Source organism: Manis javanica, chromosome 5 (assembly GCF_040802235.1).
Source record: "Manis javanica isolate MJ-LG chromosome 5, MJ_LKY, whole genome shotgun sequence".
NCBI classification, from domain to species: Eukaryota; Metazoa; Chordata; class Mammalia; order Pholidota; family Manidae; genus Manis; species Manis javanica.
In genome coordinates, this window is record NC_133160.1 from 82,274,227 (window position 1) to 82,296,962 (window position 22,736).

General features: G+C 38.9%; 1 protein-coding gene across 1 annotated transcript in view; it reads right to left on the bottom strand.

The window, feature by feature from the left end:
* The window catches only part of EGF (epidermal growth factor), a 102,106-nt gene that overhangs the window by 38,400 nt on the left and 40,970 nt on the right, over nucleotides 1-22,736 (bottom strand). Inside the window, 8 exon segments of the mRNA XM_037001165.2 lie at nucleotides 1,351-1,574; nucleotides 2,813-2,917; nucleotides 7,127-7,272; nucleotides 9,509-9,645; nucleotides 10,347-10,472; nucleotides 11,309-11,431; nucleotides 15,219-15,341; nucleotides 16,383-16,508. Coding sequence (XP_036857060.2) covers nucleotides 1,351-1,574; nucleotides 2,813-2,917; nucleotides 7,127-7,272; nucleotides 9,509-9,645; nucleotides 10,347-10,472; nucleotides 11,309-11,431; nucleotides 15,219-15,341; nucleotides 16,383-16,508 — 1,110 coding nt within the window.

Here is a 22,736-nt window from a genome sequence, read left to right on the forward strand (position 1 = left end):
TTTCATTTTTAAAGAAGCTTGGAAATATGTAAAATTTTCAAATTACACATTTCTTGATTATTTAATAGAATATGAATCTAGAAATTCATTACCTCTAAAACTAAAGAAACAGGCATAATAAATATCTTACATAGGTTATTAGCTTGTTAGCTTCTTCCTAAAAGAGAGAAACTGTTTTTTCCAGCTTCCTAATCAACCAGTTTCCAAATCTCTGAAGCATCTTCAACATCTTCCTAGCCCTCAATTTGATATGGTCTTAGCAAATGCTCTCAGTTTTTCATTCACAATGATTTTTTAAATAATTCTAATCCTCCTTTCCACTTTTAAATGGCAATGTTCAAGTTCAGGCTTTCATTAACTGTTGACTGGACATCTGTTGTAGTCTCCTAACTGATTTTATTTTCCCCAGATTCCGATCCAACCTTTATACTTACCTAAGTGATTATCCTGAGATACCAATCTTACCATGCACATTTCCTTGAGTATATTACAACTCAAGAACATGCAGTGCTCCCTAGTACAATCAAACTTAAGTCAGTCAATATATCCTGGCAGTACTAACATACAAAGACCAATCTTTGCAGTCTTATTTCAAATGATAACATTTTATTAACATCTGTTTACCACATGGTCCAGTTTAAACACTGTCTTTGCAGATTCTAAGTCACAACGAGTCTCCCACTGCTATCTAATCTCGTAGCCATTCATACCTTTCTTTTAACAGTTAATATAGGCTACAGGGTTTTACAGATATTTATGAAAATACATGACATCCCATGCAAAATCTAAAATATAATAGGGGAGAAAACTTTATTTATCTTTGCACATGAATAGATATTCACTAATACCTAATGGTGATATTACTGTTATAAAAATGACATTTTCTAGAACATAAGAAAGATAACAGTTGAACTAACTTCTTATTCCACTTTTACTATCCACTGTATGTCCACTTTCTGTGATTCAATAAATATCTGTTAAGTACATGAATGAATAAAGTCTACAACCGTACACAAGCTCATGTTTTATTGTGAAGTATGTATTTCATTCCTACAGAAGCATTTTCCTACAGAAGTTTAAAATTTTTTAATATGATTTTGGGAAATCTTGGCAAAGAGGAATGAACCTACATCACTATTTTTTTACCCACTATCCCAATGTCAAGGTAATCTTTGTAGCTCATAAATCTCTGGGGAATTCTGTCTTTATCCCCTTCTCACCATGTGGTTAAGAGTATGTGGGGTGGGGCGGGGGTGAGGGTGTGTGTGTGTGTGTGTCTAAACACATTTTGTATTTAACACTCATCAATATTCAGTCAAAAGGAAGAAATCACCCATCCCAAGACCTCACCTACATCGTTTTGAGCAAGTCTTTGGCGTTTGGAACCATCCAGATTGGCCATTTCTATCACAGACCGTTTGGCATCACACCAATACAACTTGTCAGTTAAGTAATCAATCGTTATTCCACTGGGCCACACCAGATCAGAGCTAGCTATAACCAGCCGGCCAATGCCTTGAAGGGAAGCACTTTCAATTCGTGGATTAATCCCCATATCAGTCCAGAATAATCTCCTTTAATCAAAAAAGCATTTAAAAAATTGCATGAAAAAATTCTATTCTTTCATCATTGAAAACATCAATGTAAATCATTTTAGGGATTAACTAAGTGGTACACCGAGGAATATAGAAAGAGAAAGTATAGCACTGTATGTTGAACAAATAATTTTCAGAAGCAAAAAATTATCTTTTCTGTGTAGAGCATCTTAGGAAATGTCAGATTAAATTTAAGAACACTGGATAAAAAGACTCATTTAAAAAACTGTAGTATATTACAAATCAAGAATGTATTTGAGTACATATTCTTAAATAAGCATTTCATGCTATAAAAGCAAATGAAATCTTGCTAGCCTGTCTTACTGCTATGCAGATGTTAAGACTCACTTTATATGTAAAATTAAAACATAAAGGAAAGAGCATATTTGTTTATCAAGCACTTTTATATGATATACTCAGTTAACTTGGTCAATTTGAAGTTTCATAAACCAGATGCTGAGGCACATTTTTTGAGGTCAGTGTGGTTCAGTATCTTTTCACCTGTTTGTTTAGAGATGGATACCTTCTCACTGCTCTAACCATGTGGCTGGCTCCAAATCAATTATCAATTACTACCAGTGTATTATTTCCCATAGACTATCATAAAATTTCCATTCCAAATAAAATACGGTTAAATTTTTAGCCTTGTTTTTGCAGTAGAAAGGAATCAGTTCTTCTTACCTCTATAAACCTAAACCAGCATTTGTCACCAATTTCTTACTAATTCACAATTAACAACATAGTCTCCTACTCATTCATGATGTCTATTTCTTTTTGTCTAAATCCAAGCAAAACTTATCATTTGAACTAAACTCACGATTTTTCTAAATAGAATTTATAAGCCATGCAATCCAAATATTATCCTCTACCCAGGAAAGCAATAATTTAGATTTGTAAAGAAAGTAGCTTAATGGGCTAATGTCTAATTGTTTAAAGAATTACAGCCCACTTCTTCTCAAAAAGAAATTGAATTTGCTTAAAATGAAAGGGTATCTAAGCAATAATATTTTCATACAAGAATAGAAAATTAGAAGATGTTACAAGGATGAGGAAGTCACGCTAGCAATATCAGCTTTGAAAACTTGAACAAATCTTATGAATTTGCTTGGTCCTGATTCCACCGACCACCAGAGATCTTAAGACAAATGTTGGTCACTAGCATATCAAACTAGCATGAACTGTCTACAGAAAGGTGCCTCATTTCCACAAACACTTACTTGGCCACTGGATGAACAGCAATTCCTCGTGGCTGAGAGATGCCTTCCTTAATGATTATTTCACGATGTTTTCCAGTTAAATCACTCCCTTCAATGAGAGACTTCCTAAAATGCAAGTAATATAAAGGGGCTTTTTATATCAACTGTGCTTTTTAAACAAAAATGCTCCATCCCTGTGACTTACTGAAATACAAAGGAAAGCATCCAGACTATCCCCATCACACATGCTAGCATGTGTGCACACGTGTGAGCACAAATACACAAGTGAGGACCAACATGTACATTCTCTTTTTTTAACAGTCTTTTAATTAACATTCCAGTATATATGCCAGGCAGTTAAACACACTGTGAAAGGATAAAGTAAGAGGGGACTGTGTCAGTGGCCTGGCAGGGACAAAACGTGTGTAAATACTACATCCCTTTCTCTTCAAAACTTCCCTCTCCTGCTGGAACCAGGGAAAGGCAGTCGAGAGGAGCTGTCGGCTTCCTGTCACAGCCACAGATCACCGGGTGGGAAGGCAGCGGGAGGGAGAGCAGGGGGAGGGAGAGCAGGTCTGAAGGGCTGTGGAGACAGCCAGCACAAGACAGTGGGGGAAATGTATGCTGACCTTAATTTTTTTCTATATGATTCTAAGACAAATGGGAGTACTGAATATTATGTACTAATCTTTACATTAAAAAATATAACCCTATGGAATTCTTGTTTCCTAATTTTTCCATTTATTTGTGAAATAAATCTTTATTACCAAATAAATATTTAAGAGTCACCTACTCTGTGCCAGGGATTCGCCTAAGCACTGGAGATACAGTACTAGAGAAAACTCCATCATGATCCTTACTCAGCTTATAGGGCAGCAGGAGAGGGTGGGGGAGGGAATTGCAATACAAAGAATGTAAAGAATGCAACTGGCAGACTCAGGGCTGGGGGCTTAGTTGGATACACTGGACCTGGGAGTTAAACCAGGCTTCCAGGAGTAGATAGGACTACAGGCAGAGGGGATAAGAAGACCCTCCCCTCTCCACCAGCCTGTTTCCTCCTGCAAACTAGAAAGTATAACTGTCTTTAATTCATTCCACAAACACCTGGAAAGCTCTACCCCTTGTTCCTGTAGGCAATGTCTGCATGAAACAGGCCTGCCCAGAAACTCAGGGTGGGACTATTCTCTCCTCCCTGTTCTGCAAAACATTAAGCTGATCTCTGGGGCCTTATTCGGGCACACTTTCTAGGCCGTTAGTGAGTCAGAGGCTTTATAGACTCCTCCTCACAGGTTAGATGCAGGAGGGGGATAAAGGTAAGATCAGCTCAGGGCCTATGCTGAGTCAAGTACACTTTGCAAACAACCAACTCAGGGCAGTGGCTAATGTGAAGCCATTTATATTTTGGTGCCACTTTTATGAGATACTTTTATTCCCAGATGAAGTGGCCATTGGGAGGGTACTACTGGGTCTTTCTGAACTCGATGTGTCAAATTCACTCAGCCACAAGTATCACTGTGCCTGCTGCCTTGATGGGAGGGAAAGCGAAGGCCGCTTGCTTTTGACCAGGAAGATAAAACTGTCAGTTCCGATTCCACTATTGCATCATCTCTGAATATTTACTGTTCTGAGCAGGAGTGAGGTACTGAGAACTGAGACAGGCACATACTCCTGACCCTGGAGCTAACTCAGCAGGATTGCTAGAATTTATTTTCAAAGCTCTCCAAAGGATTCGCCTAATAATACACTTCTATTTGATTCCACCAGAAAGCAAATCTCACACTGCAGTATTGGTGCTGAGAAAGCAAAGACAAGCACAGACTTTGGGGTTCACATGAATCCAAGTATAACCCTTAATCCAGTGCTGTGTCTTTCTCTTAATAGCCATTCCCTGATTGGTCTCAATGCCAATGGGATCCTCTAAACACCATCCTATTTCCATGATAAGAGCTATTCATCCAGAACTATAGAAGACTGATTTTTACTCATGGTAATTTTTGTTAACTCAAAAGAATGGGCAAACAAATATCTTATTTCTTGCCCTTTTGCTTCTTTTTTACTGGGCGTTTGACTTTAGGAGTCAGGATTCCTTGATACTAAATAACAGCATTGCCAGTGAAATTATCAATTTGCTTCCTTCCTGTAGCTATACATTAATTTGAATCTGTCTTTTCCTAAACCAGCGTAAACTGTTAAGTATCCAGTCTGGTTCTCTTAACAGATTAAAGGTTACCATATAATCTAATACCATGAGCTGGGAATCTCAGTTATTTAAATCCAATTTCTACCTAATATCAAGGTTTTCATATGATAAACCTCTCATTTCCAGGCAAATTAAAGGTTTTATTTTAGCAGCTGCCTTTAAAGGGAATAGCACTTAAGAAGGGCTTGTTTTTAGGCAAGTCAATGAGCTCAGGAATTGGAAGTCTGATTCTCCAGGATACAGAAGTACCTGTCTAACTCTGTCTCCTGAAGGCATTGCCTTGGTAGTAGGTACACCATGGGACTATTAATCAAATGCTGTTAAAATTTGAGGTGTCATATGAATGTGAGAAATATGATGAAACCCAGCATCCTGGGAGGGTCCAGGAGGGGCTGACATCTGCTGCTCTGATCAACATTTTCCCTCTGAGAACAGCCATGTACAAGCTCTGCTATTATGCACAGCTGACATTTTAAATGTCCTTCTGCACGGAAGAAGCTGTTATTATGATTTTTATCATTATTACAACTAAAGCTCCAGATCTACTCTTTATACTGCTACTTAACCTTGGGGAAATTGCTTTTTCTCTTTGCTTCTCAATTTTTTAATCTTTAAATTGGGGATAAGAAAATTTACATTTTGGGGATTTAACAGTGTCATGGATATAAAGCTTTCAGCACAGTGTCTGGTGCATTTCAGTTATCCAGTAAATAACTACCCAAAGAATAAAGGAATGAAGGCATGGTTAAGTGAACAACAAATGAATGAATGAAAATATTCTTAACCTGGATGTAGAAGTGCCATATTATTGATAACTACACACCATGCCATAAATTTAACTCATTAAAAAAAAACCATTTATTTCTCATGGGTTATCCAGACCAAAAGAGATTTTCTGGAACACAGAAAGCCTACCCCAAACCTATATATCCATTCTCTGGGACTCCTCCTGTTGTGTTGGAACCACTGATTTCACAGAAGTAAAACCCTAATTAATTCTCTTCTTTAACACAGTTGCAAGGGTATCAGATGTTCAGGTTGGCCACCATTTCACTTCATGGCTTTGACTCTGAGAAAATATCCAAAGCACAGAACATCTCTAGTACCATCCTGTGATGTCTCTGGGGTCAGCTGCCTCTCTTCCAGGAGCAAGGAAATGGGTTCTCATTAGCACACTTAAGAGATGAAGCCACTTCCTTCCTTCACTGTCTTCCCACCCCCACAGGTCCTGGGGCTCCCCTAGGCCACACACACTTACACACTAAGTGCAGCCTCCCTCCTGCAGCACTGGGGAGCGGTGTGCGCAGAGGGCAGGCACACCACAACCTCCCTCTAGTTCTGCTGTTTTCCATCCAAGGGAAGGTCTGTACAATCCCATCAGGACATTCCTCAGAACTCCAGTGTGAAGCTCTCACTCCCTCCTTCAGGTTCACTTAATAGAGAGCCAGCATGTGGAGCCTAGCCCAAGACTTGCCACTTGCATGTCGTGTAACCATGTATAAATCACTTGGCTTTTCCGAGCCTTAGTTTCCCCATCTGTAAAATGAGGGGATTTGGTTAGTTCACCCCTGAAATCCCTTGCGGCACTCCTCTGGGAGTATACACCCTTCATTTGGCCATTATTAATGCACAGCCTTACGACATCTCTGGTGCTGACCTCTAGACCAAGCACTGGCATTAGTTTTTCCTGCGTATGTGTGCCTTACCTCCCTGACTGAATTCTGAGCTGACTGAGCCCTCTTCATGCTCCTTTGCATCTCCCACATTACCTAGAAGGAAGCCTTATTCACAGCAGATGCTCCAAGAGTGCCTGTTGATTGTGGTTGATTGTATTCATACACATGTTTTGTGTGTATTTCTCTGATTACAACAGGCTGAAGTACAAAAACACATGCTACTTCCTTGGTCCTCAAAATTCTCCCTTGGATACAGACCCAATCCTGATGAAGGGAAGAATGTCCTGCTTGGTGATGGGGAGGTGAGGGAAGTGTGGGGGGTATGGGGGCATCTGTCCTCCAGTCCCAGACAGGGCTCCAGAAACATTTTCTTGTGTGCAAAGATGAGGACAAAGCTGCAGGACTGCCTGTCCCATCACTCCCACCCCCTGTGGCATAAAGCTGAAGGAGCAGGCATACCCTTTGTCTGTCCAGTACAATCTGCGGCCACTCCAGTCTACAGCAAGACCTTCTGGCACATCTACGGCTTCAATAAGCCTTTCTCGCTGGGAACCATCCATATTAGCTCTCTCTATCCACTTCAGGGCTGTGTGGGCAAAGTATATCTATAAAAGAAAAAATAGGCATTTCCGTATGATTTGTTTAAAAGAATTAATATGGATACTCTTAATTGTGGCTAGTAAATTTTTTGGATTTGTGGAATCATTAAGAGATTGGCTTTAGAGATATGCACACCTACAAGTGAATCCCACCCCTGCTACTTCCCAGAAGTTTGTAAACTTAAGCCAAGTTCTTCAATGTCTCTGAGTCTCACTTTCCCCTTTGGTAAAATGGGGATAGTAATACCAAGTGCGTTCGTTTTCTGTATATAAAACCCTTTAGCCCTACAGCTGGCATATATTTCTATTGCTACTAATAATTTATTAACTTTTGATTATAGGTCAATAACAAAGCCATTGTGCTTGAACTCTGTAGGCTTTCACAGCCTGAAAGGAAGCAATGATTAGCAGTTTAATGGAGGCAGCAGGGTGAGCTGTATCTTCTCCTGCTCAACCCACAGCACTTTACTGCAGGTCAGGTAACAGGTTCCTCTCCCAATTTTGGCAGTTGTTTGTTTGATTGCCTTGGCCAAGCTATTTAACCTCAATTTCTCAATACTTTAAAATGACAGACTAGATACTTACCAAAGTACCTTTCATCTCTAACTGTATATAATTTCATTTTAATTAATCCATCTTGTACAACAGAACATACCTTGTATGTGCTCAGTTCTTTTTCAGTCTGATGTTCAGACTATCAAACAGGTACAAGAATTTCATGAAAGCGTTAAAAACTGCTATGGATCAGCTGACACTTTAATGGTAACATTTGTGGAATTTTAACTGTGAGTACATGTCAGCACAAAAACCTATAATTAATGATGAGAGTATTCACAAAATGGTAATTCATCTTTCTAGATGGCATAGAAAACAGCTCCATTCCATACTACAAAAATGAGTACTTCTCCCACTAAAAAACCCTCCACTAGACCTCTGCTTCTCAAATTCAAATTGCACAGGAATCGCCTGGGAATCTTGTAAAATGCAAATTCCAATTCACTGGTCAGGGGCGATGGCTGAGGGTCTAATTCCAATTCACTGGTCAGGGGTGGGGGCTGAGGGTCTTGGCAGATCTGACAAGCTCCAGGGGATATTGATGATGCAAGGACAATCTGGTCCAAGTACCAGAGTTTGAGAAGCAAGAAATTAGAACATGTACCAGAGAAGTGAAAAACAGCCACACAACTTAGAGTTCATTCTAAGTCTCCTTATTCACCTAGTTGTAAAAATTTCCTACTGACTGTGCAGGAAAAAATTAGTTTGGTAATAAACGAATGTTGAACTTATTTTTTCTCTATTATTTCTTTCTGTTAATATAATTCTTCCATGGAGTCATATAGATTCAATTCAAGGAAAAGAAAAAGGATTGTTTGCTAGTGTTTAAGTACAAATTTCTATTTGCAAGATGAATACATGTACTCATCAATCAATACCGATTAAGTACAGAATCAATTTGCTTTGCCCTGTCTTTTTGGGGCCATTTGCCAGATTGCTTCAAATCAGGAAGAAACAAAAACACAGTTTAAAATTCTAGGAATTAATGTACCATCCAGTAATAAATAATTATGGAGGGAGATTTATAACTATGTAAATTGATAATGGGTAGTTAATCTCTGGAAGACACTGTAACATATCATTTCAAGCACATTCTAAACTAGCATAAATACAACTAAGAAATTAAAGGCCAAATGGTTTGTTGATTGAGGTGATAATACAGAAATTTTAAGTTATATACAGAAAACCTCATGTACAACAGATTATTATGTAAAAAAGGTTGTGAGTTGCCATTCCCTCACAACCCATAAAACTTACGTTTCCTGATTTTCATGGTTAGAAGGTCACTGAATTCCCCCCATAGTGATAGATATTAAATGTGAATTACTAACCCATACTTAGCAACCAGCAAATAACTAAATACTTATTTATGGTGCTCCTCCTATGTGTATGGCTCTGTGCTAACCTCCCACCCTCATCTCCAAGGAAGAAAATGAACTGAAGATCCTGCTCAATCTTTCCCAATAAAATGGCTGAATCACAGCAAGAACCAGTGTAGGGTTACAATAAGAGGAATGGCCTTAAAATTTCCCAAATTTGTTCCAATGCCTATATTTAAATTTTACTGTGACTAATTCTTTTGAGCTTAGCAGAGGATTTTCAAGTAGCCCAGGTCAATCTGTTCAGATAAAATCCTCTGCTCTGTCCTTAAAGCACAGTCACAGCTGTTCAAGTGACAAAACCATACCTTGTTTTCCACAGGGTCATGATCTAGGGCAAAAACCTTTCCCATTTGCTGGCTCAGCACAGTTCCATAATCTGTTCCATCAAAGTTCATGTGTCGAATATCTTGAGAATTGGCAAACAGCAAAAACGGCTGTGGTCCTACTAAGCAAATTCAAATACGACTCCATTAAATATGCCTTGGAGCCCTAGAGGCACTGTGACTCTTCCTGTCATGCACCCTCTTCCTGCAGTCCTGTCTCTCCACTTCCCGCCCATGGTGGTCCAGGTGAGGACAGGCCAGAAGCCACCTCTCCCTTGCCACGGCACCTGGTCAGCATTTCATCACTGGATTCCTCCCTGTCAGACGCTACTGTTAAAGTGCAAGTTACTTCCAAAAAGAGCCCACATTAAATAACCAACACCAGAGCAAAATGATGTGTCTTAGCACCACATCTCCTTGATTCACACATATTGAAACATATTAACATTAGCATATTGTATTCATTAATGTCCAAATGCCTGGGCACTTTCGAAAGGAAAGCATGATTATTTGAGTTAATAACTAGATCCCAGATTATTTTCAGAGCTCAGATTATGCTCTATCAACTAAGGCTCTGAGAAGTATTGGGGTCTGGCTAAGGCACGCTCTTTGCTGAATGCTAAGTAACTTAGAAATATTCCACAAAAACACAATTATGATTAATATTTACAAGGTGATTTGTTTCCCATTTCCAAAAATAAAATATCAAACTTTTCTACCCAGAAGCCAAAAGCAATTTAACTTTCCATCTTTCTCAATGAAACGTTGTTCTCATGTAACCTTTGGCAGAGATGCACTTCCCAATGTCCACAGCACTAACCTGAGGCTGTACAGCTTTTCCGGTCCGCCTGCAGGTCATACCCAGGAAAGCAGCCACATTCCCAGGACGCTGGGCTGAGAGCGAGGCAGAGCTGGCTGCAGCCACCGTTGTCAGGAGAGGAACAGCCTACAAAAAATAACTGCTGGGTAACGATGCGATTGTCCTTGAAAAATATAACGATTTTTCATCAAAATATTGAGGATGGCCAAATATATGGTGATTTCTAAAATTGTTACCACATTTGTTCCTACTGCTGCAATCAAGTTTATTTTTCAGGGACCAGAAGCAAAAATGTCACCGTACTCCACTGCTCTATGATCTTGACTATCTCTGATAACCCACCGGGATGTCTTCACATCCACCGGCCCCCACCCTCTTGTTCTATCACGGAGTTGGCAAACACGTGCTCTGGCAGCTGGGCTAGCTCTTTTAATGGGTCATATATTTTTTTCTCTCATGCATTTCTGGCCTGTTGGCTTCTTTTGCTTTCTTTATTTAAAAAAAAAAAAAGCCACAAATAAGTCTTCTGTAAATTTTGAGTTACATCCAGCCCTTTATATACTTAAGTCTCCATGACGATAGAAGTAGAGAGGTATTTACTGGATGCAAGGAAAAGGCTAAGCTCTCTGCATCTGCCACCTGTATAGGTGGCCACGAGTATAGGAAGCAGGAATCATTCACCTCTAGAGATGAGGAGAGGCCAAGGGAGGTAGAAAACTGTTTCAAAGTAAGGCTGCCAGTAACTGCAATGCTACCTCAGGGCTGTCTAGCTTCAAAGCCATTGCTCATAACCACTATACTATGTCTAAAACAAAAACCTGATTGAAATCAGTATGTTACACTGTTGCATAAATATCTCTCAATGTATAATGCTGGAAAATCTATCCTCCTTTGTCAAGCAGATCAACTTTTGGCTGCCCCTTAGACAGTGAACATTTCAAACAAAAGGTAAGTGAACTTACCACTACACATCTTTCCATCTGTCTCAAGCACTGAGCCTTCAGGACAGAAGCATACAGGACCGTCTGAGGTCAGCACACAGTCATGGCTGCATTCAGACACATTGCTTGGACAGGAAATTAATTCTAATTAATAAAGCATAAGGTCAAGATTAGTGTTAGATCAGATTTGCAGGAATTTAGTAAAATTTGCTAATAAAAATGCTATGCTGAAAAGAGCAAGTTAAATAAAGATCAAACATTTATGAAATGTAATGAAGATATAAAAATAAAGAAAAATTCAAATCTAAAAAATTTAGGGAAAGACCTCTGATTTTGGAAAAGGACTCTAGTTTCTCTAAGTGTCTTTTATGTCAAATCACACTTTTTAATTACTAGTCAACAAAAGTTCAAAACATTTTAAATGGAACTTGGCCAAATAATTCTTTTTTTTTTTGAGTTTTTAACTTTGTCACTTCTTTATTATTTTATATTGAAAGAAGTCTAGCTTAGTAAAAGTTAAAACAGTATAGAAATGTGTGAAGTTTTAGGAAGTTCCCTCCATCCCCAGTTCCCACCACCCACTCAGTGCTGGTATAGCTCCTGTGGGTCCTTCACGGGAGTTTTAATACACCTACAAATGTCCTTTTTCTTTGACCACAAATAGGATCACCATCATACACCTCTTTTGCAACTTGCTTTTTAAATTGAACAGTTTTTCTTAACTATCTCTTCTTTGAACTTTAGCTTATTGAAATATAATTCACAAACCTTATAATCCTTTCACTTCAACTGTACAATTCAGTGTTTTTTAGTATATTCACAGCCATGCAACAAACACACAGTTTTAGAACATTTCATCAACTCAAACCCATTGCCATTATTCCCTGTTTACCCCCAGTTGGTCCCTCCGCCATCTTTAGGCAACCATAACATACTTTTAGAGATTGCCTTATTTGGACATTTCACATAAATGGAATCATTCAATATGTGGTCTTTTATGACTGTCTTCTTTCACTTAGCGTAATATCTTTAAGGTTCATCCATGTATCAGTACTTCATTCACTCTTGTGGCTGAATAGCAGTCCAGTATATGGACATACCACAATTTGTTTATCTATCCATCAGTTGTTACACATTTGGGCTGGTTCCCCTTTCGGCTATTGTGAATAATACTACTATGAACATACATGTACAGTTTTTGTGTGGACATGTTTTCATTTCTCTTCTTTTTTTTTTTTACTTGCATATCAATGTTTATTGCAGCATTATTCATGGGGACCAAAAGGTGGAAACAATCCAAATGTCCATCAGTGGATGAAGGGATAAACAAATGTGGCATATACATGCAAGGAAATATCATTCAGGAGTGAAAAGGAGGTTCTGACATGTGTTCCTATGTGCATGAACCTTGCCGATATACTCAGTGAAAGAAGCCAGACACAAGAAGTACTCCTTGTACAATTCCTCTCTTATGAGGTACCCAGAATAGAAAAATTCATAGAGACAGAGAGTGAAATAGATGTTACCAGGGGCTAGGGTGTGAGGAAGAGGGCATTACTGGGTTACTGAGTGTTTTGAGTAATGTGGAAGTTTGGAACTAGATGGTGGTAGTGGTTACACAACTTTGCGAATATATACAATGACACTGAATTGTACACTTGAAAATGGTTAAAATGGTAAACTTCATGTTATGTATATTTTACCACAGTTTAAAAAAGAAATCTGCCATGATGAAAAGAGTCGAGCAGACACAGGTGTGAATCCAGGGCTGCCTCTACCTGTTTGCACTGGGCAAGTGCCTTAACGCCTGGGAATCCATGTTTCCTCATTCTGAAAATGGAGATGATGATGCCTGACTCCTTAGGTAGCTAGCATGTAAATGATCTAGGCAGTACTTAGCACAAAGCACAAGAACCCATTCTAGATGGAGGCGACAGCCATGTAGTGCGTGATCATTACTGTCAGCTCTGAAGCTCTACCCCAGGGCCTCACCAAGTGTACAGACAGGACTTCTCACCCCACACACTGATGAACGGTTAGCCATAACTGAGATTTTCTTATTTTGGAAGAACTTCTTTCAACAGAATGCCGATGAAGAACCAGGTGTTTGAAAAATGTGGCTGTGCTAAGTGAAATGAGCCTTTTTTGGAGGCCAGATGGGAACATAAACCAACATTTGTTATTTTCTGTTTTTTTTTTTTTAAATCTGTCTTAGTGGGTATAGGTTTGATTTGCATTTCCCTAATGACTAATGATGGTGAGCATCTTTCATATGCTTAATGGACATGTGTATATCTTCTTTAGAGAAATGTCTATTCAAATCCTTTGCCCTTTTTAAAATTGGGTTGTTTTTTTTGTTGTTGTTAGGTTATATGAGTTCTTTATATAGCCCTTTGTCACATAGAGGATTTACAAAAATTTTCTTTCATTGGGTGGATTATCTCTTCACTCTGATGTTCTTTGAAGCACAAAAATGTTTAATTTTGATAACATCAAATTTATCTATTCTTTATTGCTTGTGCTTTTGGTCATATCTAAGAAGGCTTTGCCTAACCCAGTATCACAGATTTTCTCCTGTATTTTTTTCTAAGAGAGTTTTAGCTCTTATATTTAAGTCTTTGATCCATTTTGAGTTAATTTTTGTGAAAAGTGTTAAGGGGTTCAACTTCGGCATTTGAATTTATTCACTCAACCCAGCACCATTTGTTGAAAAGAGAATTCTTTCCCCATTGAATTATTTTGGCACCCTTGTCAAAAATTAGTTGGCTGTAATTGAGAGGTTCATTTCTGGACTCTCAGTCCATTGATCTTTATGTCTATCCTTATGCCAGTGCCAACTTTGGCCACACAGTTCTTAAGTTCATCTGGAAAATAAATTGTATGTGTAAGAAAAAAGTAAGAACATTGTATGAGTGTGGTTAGGTGTAGGAAGAGAATGAGAGGCTCTTAACAAATACAGAATGTACCATAAAGATGCAATTACTAAAACAGTGGGTAATGAATGCTGGAGTAGACAAAAAGGATAACAGAACCAGATAGAAATCATTTTAGGAAAGACTCAAGTTTATGTAAGAATGTAGTTATGGATAAGGTATTGTAAATCACTGAACATGAGAAAGATCACCCAATAAGTGGTAAGAGAAATAATTGAGTAATGACTTGGTACAAAAGTTAAATCCCTACCCTACACCATACATCAAAATAAATTCTAAGTAAATCAAAGATTAAAGTGTAAACTATGTACCACAGAGGATCTAGCTACAGGTTGGCAGGAAGACAGAGACATCACAGAAGTGCAATCAGTAAAACCCAGAATGTGAAAAGCTGCAGGAAACAATATGTTTCTTCAACAAATACTTGCAAGGGGAGAAAGAGAGGAAAGGGTATCTGTAAAATAAAAGGCAGATAATCCAGCTAAGACAACATGTGGCACTTACCCAGATACTCAAACAAATCAAAGGCATAAAAAGAGTTTTTAAGGGTAATTTGAATACTGTTAGATACCTGATGTTAATAAGGAATTGTCATTTGTTGTTAAAGGTGGGACAATGGTATTGTGGCTATGCCTGAAAACTGATGGGATATTACATGATTTTATGGAATTACAGATAAGTTTTTAAAATATGATAATGTATCATGATTATGTTTTTATTTACATGCTTATCTTTCAGAGATTTATAACAAAATACAATAAAATAGAAATGGATAAAGAATCAAGAATATATATACATAGCTTGTTTCCCAATCTTAGAGGTCTTAATTGACTAGGTCTGGGGTAGAGTCAGTCATTCATGTTTTGAAAAGCAAAGCAATAAAACTCCAAGCCTATCCTGATGCATACTGCTGATCAAGGACCACCAACCCAGGTCATCACTGGAAACATCACTGAAAAGGAAGGAAAATAATGCAGTAAATTCTTGTTGTGACTTACGGTGACACCGTTTCCCATCAGGAAGCAGAACAAATCCCACAGGACATGTGCAATAATAGGATCCAGGGATGTTTTCACACCCAAGAGTACAGCCATGATTCCAAAAGGCACATTCATTGACATCTACACAATGACAAGAGCAAAATACAGTCAGATGGTTATTTCTGAAAATAAATTATTATAACACAAATAAGTCAGCACCAAGTAGAGTTTCTCACACTTGTATTTGCTGTAACCAACCAAGGAAGGACTGTTTTTGCTACTCTCACAAAGAGTGAAAGAAGTCACTTCAGTTGCCATGAAAGCCATTTTTATTCTGTCACAGTTTATACCTGTATATACAGATTTTCATACTAGAATTGTATGAATTGGGGGGAAAGTACTATTTCTCTTGAAAAGACCTAGCCATTTAAGGGAAGGACTCTTGAAAGTTCTTGACAGACAGGCCATCCACCACTCTGCTCTCCAGGCTTGTCCACGCTGGTGGGAGTCCGTCACCCCAGGGTGGAAACATTCTCCAACAGCTTTACTTGGCCTGAAACCCAGCCTTCTGGGGCACTGTTCTATGCTATGGCCTTTGCCCTCTAGTTCCAGATAACCAGGGGCCTATATTTAACAGGTTTACCCCAAATCTCACCCCAACTCATTCCTTTGAATGGGTACTAGAGGTGGTAGGTTCTTCTCGGAAACTGAGTGTACCTCCCCAGAAAGAGGACATGGTATTTCTCCCAGGTTCATTAACTGGGACTGGAGTATCAAAAAGGGGGAGCGCCAGATAACCAGCCCTGGTGCACAGCTTCTCAAGATTCCTTCCAGACCTTTACGGGAAGAAATGTGGGAGTCATATACTCTTGGAAGACCTTATGACAGCCAAGAAACTACTCCCCTAAAAAATTTGAAAATACTGACATTTTTTCATATGGTCAAATCCACGGAGGTCCGTGGAATCCACTCAGAAAATCCCTGCCTTATGTCAACATCTGAGTAGCCTCTGGGAGTGTTTGATCTAGGAACACAAGACATGAAGATCTGAAAGTTACTACAAAGGCTTTACAAATTGGAGACAAAAATTTGTTTTTCTGGGGGAAAAGGGGAGAAACTTGAAGTTACTTTCATATTGAGCCTCAGGCCACCATTGCTTCAGAGAGAGGCCCCCCACATTACCTTCACAGTACTTTCCATCTTGGCTTAAAGTATATCCCTCTGCACACATGCACGAGTGGGACTTGGGGTCTCGCCCACATATGCTGCCTCTGCAGTTACCTTTCCTCAGTGTGCACTGTTTCTGATCTATAAAAGAAGATAGTTTATTTGGAGTGAAGGTGTGTTTTGATGGGGCACAATGTTTGACCCCTTCGGGGTTCTTAGCAAGTCTAATCTCCCTGTAACATCAGCAGGGGTGTTTTCTTTCATGGTAGGGGTACTGCTCTAGGGTCAAATAGCATTAGCCCAGATACCAAAGCATTCAGAAGCTCATCTATTTCTCTAGTAGTATTTCTTATATGAGAGCTCTCAGGATAGGACATCTTAATTAGCTGGAGATGTCATTCTCTGGATGACAAACACTAAACACAGTTTCCTTGCTTTTTCAATCTGATTTGCTTTTCTAAAAAAATAATACTAAAGCACATAAACAAAAGTCCTGAAAATAAATTACCTGTTTAAGAAACAAAAAAGCTTCAAACCTGATAACATCTTTTCTTAAATATAATATTTATAGGTCAGGTCTATATATTTAGCTGTTCTAAGGATCATTACTTTAAAAACAACTTTCAGACTTAATATATGCCATTGTCATATGTCTCATTCCCAAATTTGGAATTTATTGCTGGCAGCATTCCATGTTTTATAAAATAGCCCAGAGTAAACAGTAAAATCTATTCAGTGAAGTAGGTTTTTGGTTTGGATCATAAACAACAAAATGGCCAACTTGGTACCTTTGATTTTCAGAGCCAGAGTCCAGAGCGAACCTAGTCAGGAGTGAAGAATTTTTTGCCAATTTTAACCATGGCAGGGCCTTTGTAAAATTATCTGGCAAATACAGAGCTAAGCTTGAGTCTGAGGGCAGATCCCTGATGCAGGTAGGTATGTCCGCAGGAGCTCTGGCAAGAGGTACAGTCAGGGAGGAAGATTGGGGTCCTGAATGCAGCGTCGTGACATGGCTGAGTGAGATCAGCAACAGCCTGCGAATAAGATGAGAGTCCAGAACCTCAGGAAGGACGGCTGAAAGCGCAGCCCTGCTGCAAAGGGCACCAGACACAACCCAGAGGGAGCCTGAGCACAGTAGAGCGAGGGCCGGAGAACATTCTCCATGTCGTTTCCCAGCTCTCTTGCATCTAAATACAACATGCTACTAAATAATCAATGGATCCATGAACAAATCAAAATAGAGATCAAGGAATATATAGAAACAAATGACAACAACAACACTAAGCCCCAACTTCTGTGGGACGCAGCAAAAACAGTCTTAAGAGGAAAGTATATAGCAATCCAGGCACACTTGAAGAAGGAAGAACAATCCCAAATGAATAGTCTAACATCACAATTATCAAAACTGGAAAAAGAAGAACAAATGAGGCCTAAAGTCAGCAGAAGGAGGGACATAATAAAGATCAGAGAAGAAATAAACAAAATTGAGAAGAATAAAACAATAGCAAAAATCAACGAAACCAAGAGCTGGTTCTTTGAGAAAATAAACAAAATAGATAAGCCTCTAGCCCAACTTATTAAGAGAAAAAGAGAATCAACACAAATCAACATAATCAGAAATGAGAATGGAAAAATCACGACAGACTCCACAGAAATACAAAGAATTATTAAAGACTACTATGAAAACCTATATGCCAACAAGCTGGAAAATCTAGAAGAAATGGACAACTTCCAAGAAAAATACAACCTCCCAAGACTGACCAAGGAAGAAACACAAAAGTTAAACAAACCAATTACGAGCAAAGAAATTGAAACGGTAATCAAAAAACTACCCAAGAACAAAACCCCGGGGCCGGACGGATTTACCTCGGAATTTTATCAGAAACACAGAGAAGACATAATACCCATTCTCCTTAAAGTTTTCCAAAAAATAGAAGAAGAGGGAATACTCCCAAACTCATTCTATGAAGCCAACATCACCCTAATACCAAAACCAGGCAAAGACCCCACCAAAAAAGAAAATTACAGACCAATATCCCTGATGAATGTAGACGCAAAAATACTCAATAAAATATTAGCAAACAGAATTCAACAGTACAGCAAAAGGATCATACACCATGACCAAGTGGGATTCATCCCAGGGATGCAAGGATGGTACAACCTTCGAAAATCCATCAACATCATCCACCACATCAACAAAAAGAAGACAAAAACCACATGATCATTTCCATAGATGCTGAAAAAGCATTTGACAAAATTCAACATCCATTCATGATAAAAACTCTCAGCAAAATGGGAATAGAGGGCAAGTACCTCAACATAATAAAGGCCATATATGATAAACCCACAGCCAGCATTATACTGAACAGCGAGAAGCTGAAAGCATTTCCTCTGAGATCGGGAACCAAACAGGGATGCCCACTCTCCCCACTGTTATTCAACATAGTACTGGAGGTCCTAGCCATGGCAATCAGACAAAACAAAGAAATACAAGGAATCCAGATTGGTAAAGAAGAAGTTAAACTGTCACTATTTGCAGATGATATGATACTGTACATAAAAAACCCTAAAGACTTCCCTCGAAATCAAATAGAACTGATATTGGAATACAGCAAAGTTGCAGGATACAAAATTAACACACAGAAATCTGTAGCTTTCCTATACACTAACAATGAATCAATAGAAAGAAAAATCAGGAAAACAATTCCATTCACCATTGCATCAAAAAGAATAAAATACCTAGGAATAAACCTAACCAAAGAAGTGAAAGACTTATACTCTGAAAACTACAAGTCACTCTTAAGAGAAATTAAAGGGGACACTAATAAATGGAAACTCATCCCATGCTCATGGCTAGGAAGAATTAATATCGTCAAAATGGCCATCCTGCCCAAAGCAATATACAGATTTGATGCAATCCCTCTCAAATTACCAGCAACATTCTTCAATGAATTGGAACAAATAATTCAAAAATTCATATGGAAACACCAAAGACCCCAAATAGCCAAAGCAATCCTGAAAAAGAAGAATAAAGTAGGGGAGATCTCACTCCCCAACTTCAAGCTCTACTACAAAGCCATAGTAATCAAGACAATTTGGTACTGGCACAAGAACAGAGCCACAGACCAGTGGAACAGATTAGAGACTCCAGAAATTAACCCAAACATATATGGTCAATTAATATTTGATAAAGGAGCCATGGACATACAATGGCAAAATGACAGTCTCTTCAACAGATGGTGCTGGCAAAACTGGACAGCTACATGTAGGAGAATGAAACTGGACCATTGTCTAACCCCATATACAAAGGTAAACTCAAAATGGATCAAAGACCTAAATGTAAGTCATGAAACCATTAAACTCTTGGAAAAAAACATAGGCAAAAACCTCTTGGACATAAACATGAGTGACCTCTTCTTGAACATATCTCCCCGGGCAAGGAAAACAACAGCAAAAATGAACAAGTGGGACTACATTAAGCTGAAAAGCTTCTGTACAGCGAAAGACACCATCAATAGAACAAAAAGGAACCCTACAGTATGGGAGAATATATTTGAAAATGACACATCCGATAAAGGCTTGACGTCCAGAATATATAAAGAGCTCACATGCCTCAACAAACAAAAAACAAATAACCCAATTAAAAAATGGGCAGAGGAACTGAACAGACAGTTCTTTAAAAAAGAAATACAGATGGCCAAGAGACACATGAAAAGATGCTCCACATCGCTAATTATCAGAGAAATGCAAATTAAAACTACAATGAGGTATCACCTCACACCAGTAAGGATAGCTGCCATCCAAAAGACAAACAACAACAAATGTTGGCGAGGCTGTGGAAAAAGGGGAACCCTCCTACACTGCTGGTGGGAATGTAAATTAGTTCAACCATTGTGGAAAGCAGTATGGAGGTTCATCAAAATGCTCAAAACAGACCTACCATTTGACTCAGGAATTCCACTCCTAGGAATTTACCCTAAGAACGCAGCAATCAAGTTTGAGAAAGACAGATGCACCCCTATGTTTATCGCAGCACTATTTACAATAGCCAAGAATTGGAAGCAACCTAAATGTCCATCGGTAGATGAATGGATAAAGAAGATGTGGTACATATACACAATGGAATACTACTCAGCCATAAGAAGTGGAAAAATCCAACCATTTGCAGCAACATGGATGGAGCTGGAGAGTATTATGCTCAGTGAAATAAGCCAAGCGGAGAAAGAGAAATACCAAATGATTTCACTCATCTGAGGAGTATAGGAACAAAGGAAAAACTGAAGGAACAAAACAGCAGCAGAATTACAGAACCCAAAAATGGACTAACAGGTACCAAAGGGAAAGGAACTGGGGAGGATGGGTGGGCAGGGAGGGATAAGGGGGGGAGAAGAAGAAGGGGGGTATTAAGATTAGCATGCATGGGGGGGAGGGAGAAAGGGGAGGGTGGGCTGCACAACACAGAGAGGACAAGTAGTGACTCTACAACATTTTGCTAAGATGATGGATAGTAATTGTAATGTGGTTGTTAGGGGGGACCTGATATAGGGGAGAGCATGGTAAACATAGTATTCTTCATGTAGGTATAGATTAAAAATTAAAAAAAAAAAAAAAAGAAAGAAAGAAAGAAAGAAAAGGGGGATTACTCCTTGATAGGATAAAACTATTGGTAAATCAAAGATCAATGCATGCTTTAAATATCCTTAATGTTGATCACTTAAAGGGTGTCAGATGATCAGCTATGGAGGTACTCTTTTCTGATAATATTCCTTTCTCTTAATAAAAAAAAAAAAAGCAGTTACTGTGTGCTGACCTCCAATGAGTTCTGCACAGTGGTATAGAGGGCATGTCAAAGTGTGGGCAAAGGGTCTGTTTGTTTCTATGCAGAAGATCAAGGCCTAGCTTGGATACCCAGAAAATGAACTAAGATACGATATGAGGAGGAGCTTCCGGCATCAGCACTCTCTGGAGGACTTGTGCCAGGGGATGATCATCAAAAAGCCTCCACAGGGATCCGGACGATGCTGCGGTTGTGGCTGCATCCAGCCCACCGTCTCCTGGACTTGCCATAGGAATGAGGAGGGAGATGTCTAGGCTGGCATGTGCATACAGTGAGACAACGAATTTGACCGGATCTGTACTGTTGGAACTCAACCAGGAGTTGGGAGGGGTGCAATTTGTAGCACTCCAAAATCTCATGACTATAGACTATCTACGGTTAAAAGAACATATGGGATGTGAACAGATCCCAGAAATGGGCTGCTTTAATTTGTCTGATTTCTCTCAGACGGTTCAAGTACAGTTGGACAATATCCATCATATCATAGACAAATTTTCACAAATGCCTAGGGTGCCTAAATGGTTTTCTTGGCTTCACTGGAGATGGCTGGTAATTATAGATTTGCTTTGTTTATGTCACCGTATTCCTATTATGTTAATATGTGTGTACAAATTAGTTAGTAGTTTAAAACCTATACATACTTAAGGTACTCTACAAGAAGATATGTCAAAGAAATAATCAATCCTCCCATGTTTCCTTCCATATGCTACATCTGTATCTTTTCTTCTTTCTTCCTAATTACAACCCTTAAATAGAATTCGTGCCTCATATCAAATTTACCGAGTATCATAATTCCTCCAGGTGGTAAAGATACCTCGAGACAAGTGCTGGGCATAGAAGCCACAGGGCATAAATCTGCAAAGAAGTAAAAAGCTAACCTTTTCAAACAATATGGCTTCTCTCTCACCAACTTTACATTTCCCTTTATGGCCCCGGAAGAGGACTGGTTAGCCAGAGACGGGTAAGATTCCTCAAGGGAGGAACAACCTAAGACAGGCACAGTCGCAGGGGGGCCATCAGGTGAGAATTTGGGGATCAACAGAGGTGAGGCTCAGAACCTCACCCCCCCTGCTTTGAGAGAAATCTTCTGCATCCGTGGATGTTTTGCTGCCCTTGTCTAGCCTGGATTAATACTTAGTCCATAGGCACACACCTGATCATCTGATCATCTACATTTGCCCTCTTACAGCACTAAACTATGTTTTCTACCTTTATCTTGCATCTACCTACCACTTCAGCATTTTATTAAAAATAAAAAGAATAATAATAATAAAGGGAGAAATGTGGGATCAACATATAAATCAAGTACAAAAATCAAACGAATATTCATATTTGACCTGATTGTTTATAGGTCATAATGCGTGATCAAAACCGAAAGTTTCTGTGATGAATGCCCTTGTACTGTTCACCATGTAAGAATTTATTCACTATGTAAGAATTCGTTCACCATGTAAGAACTTGTTCGTTATGCTTCAGAAGATTGGAGACTGACGAGAATTAGACTTGAGATGGATTAATGATTGTACATTGAG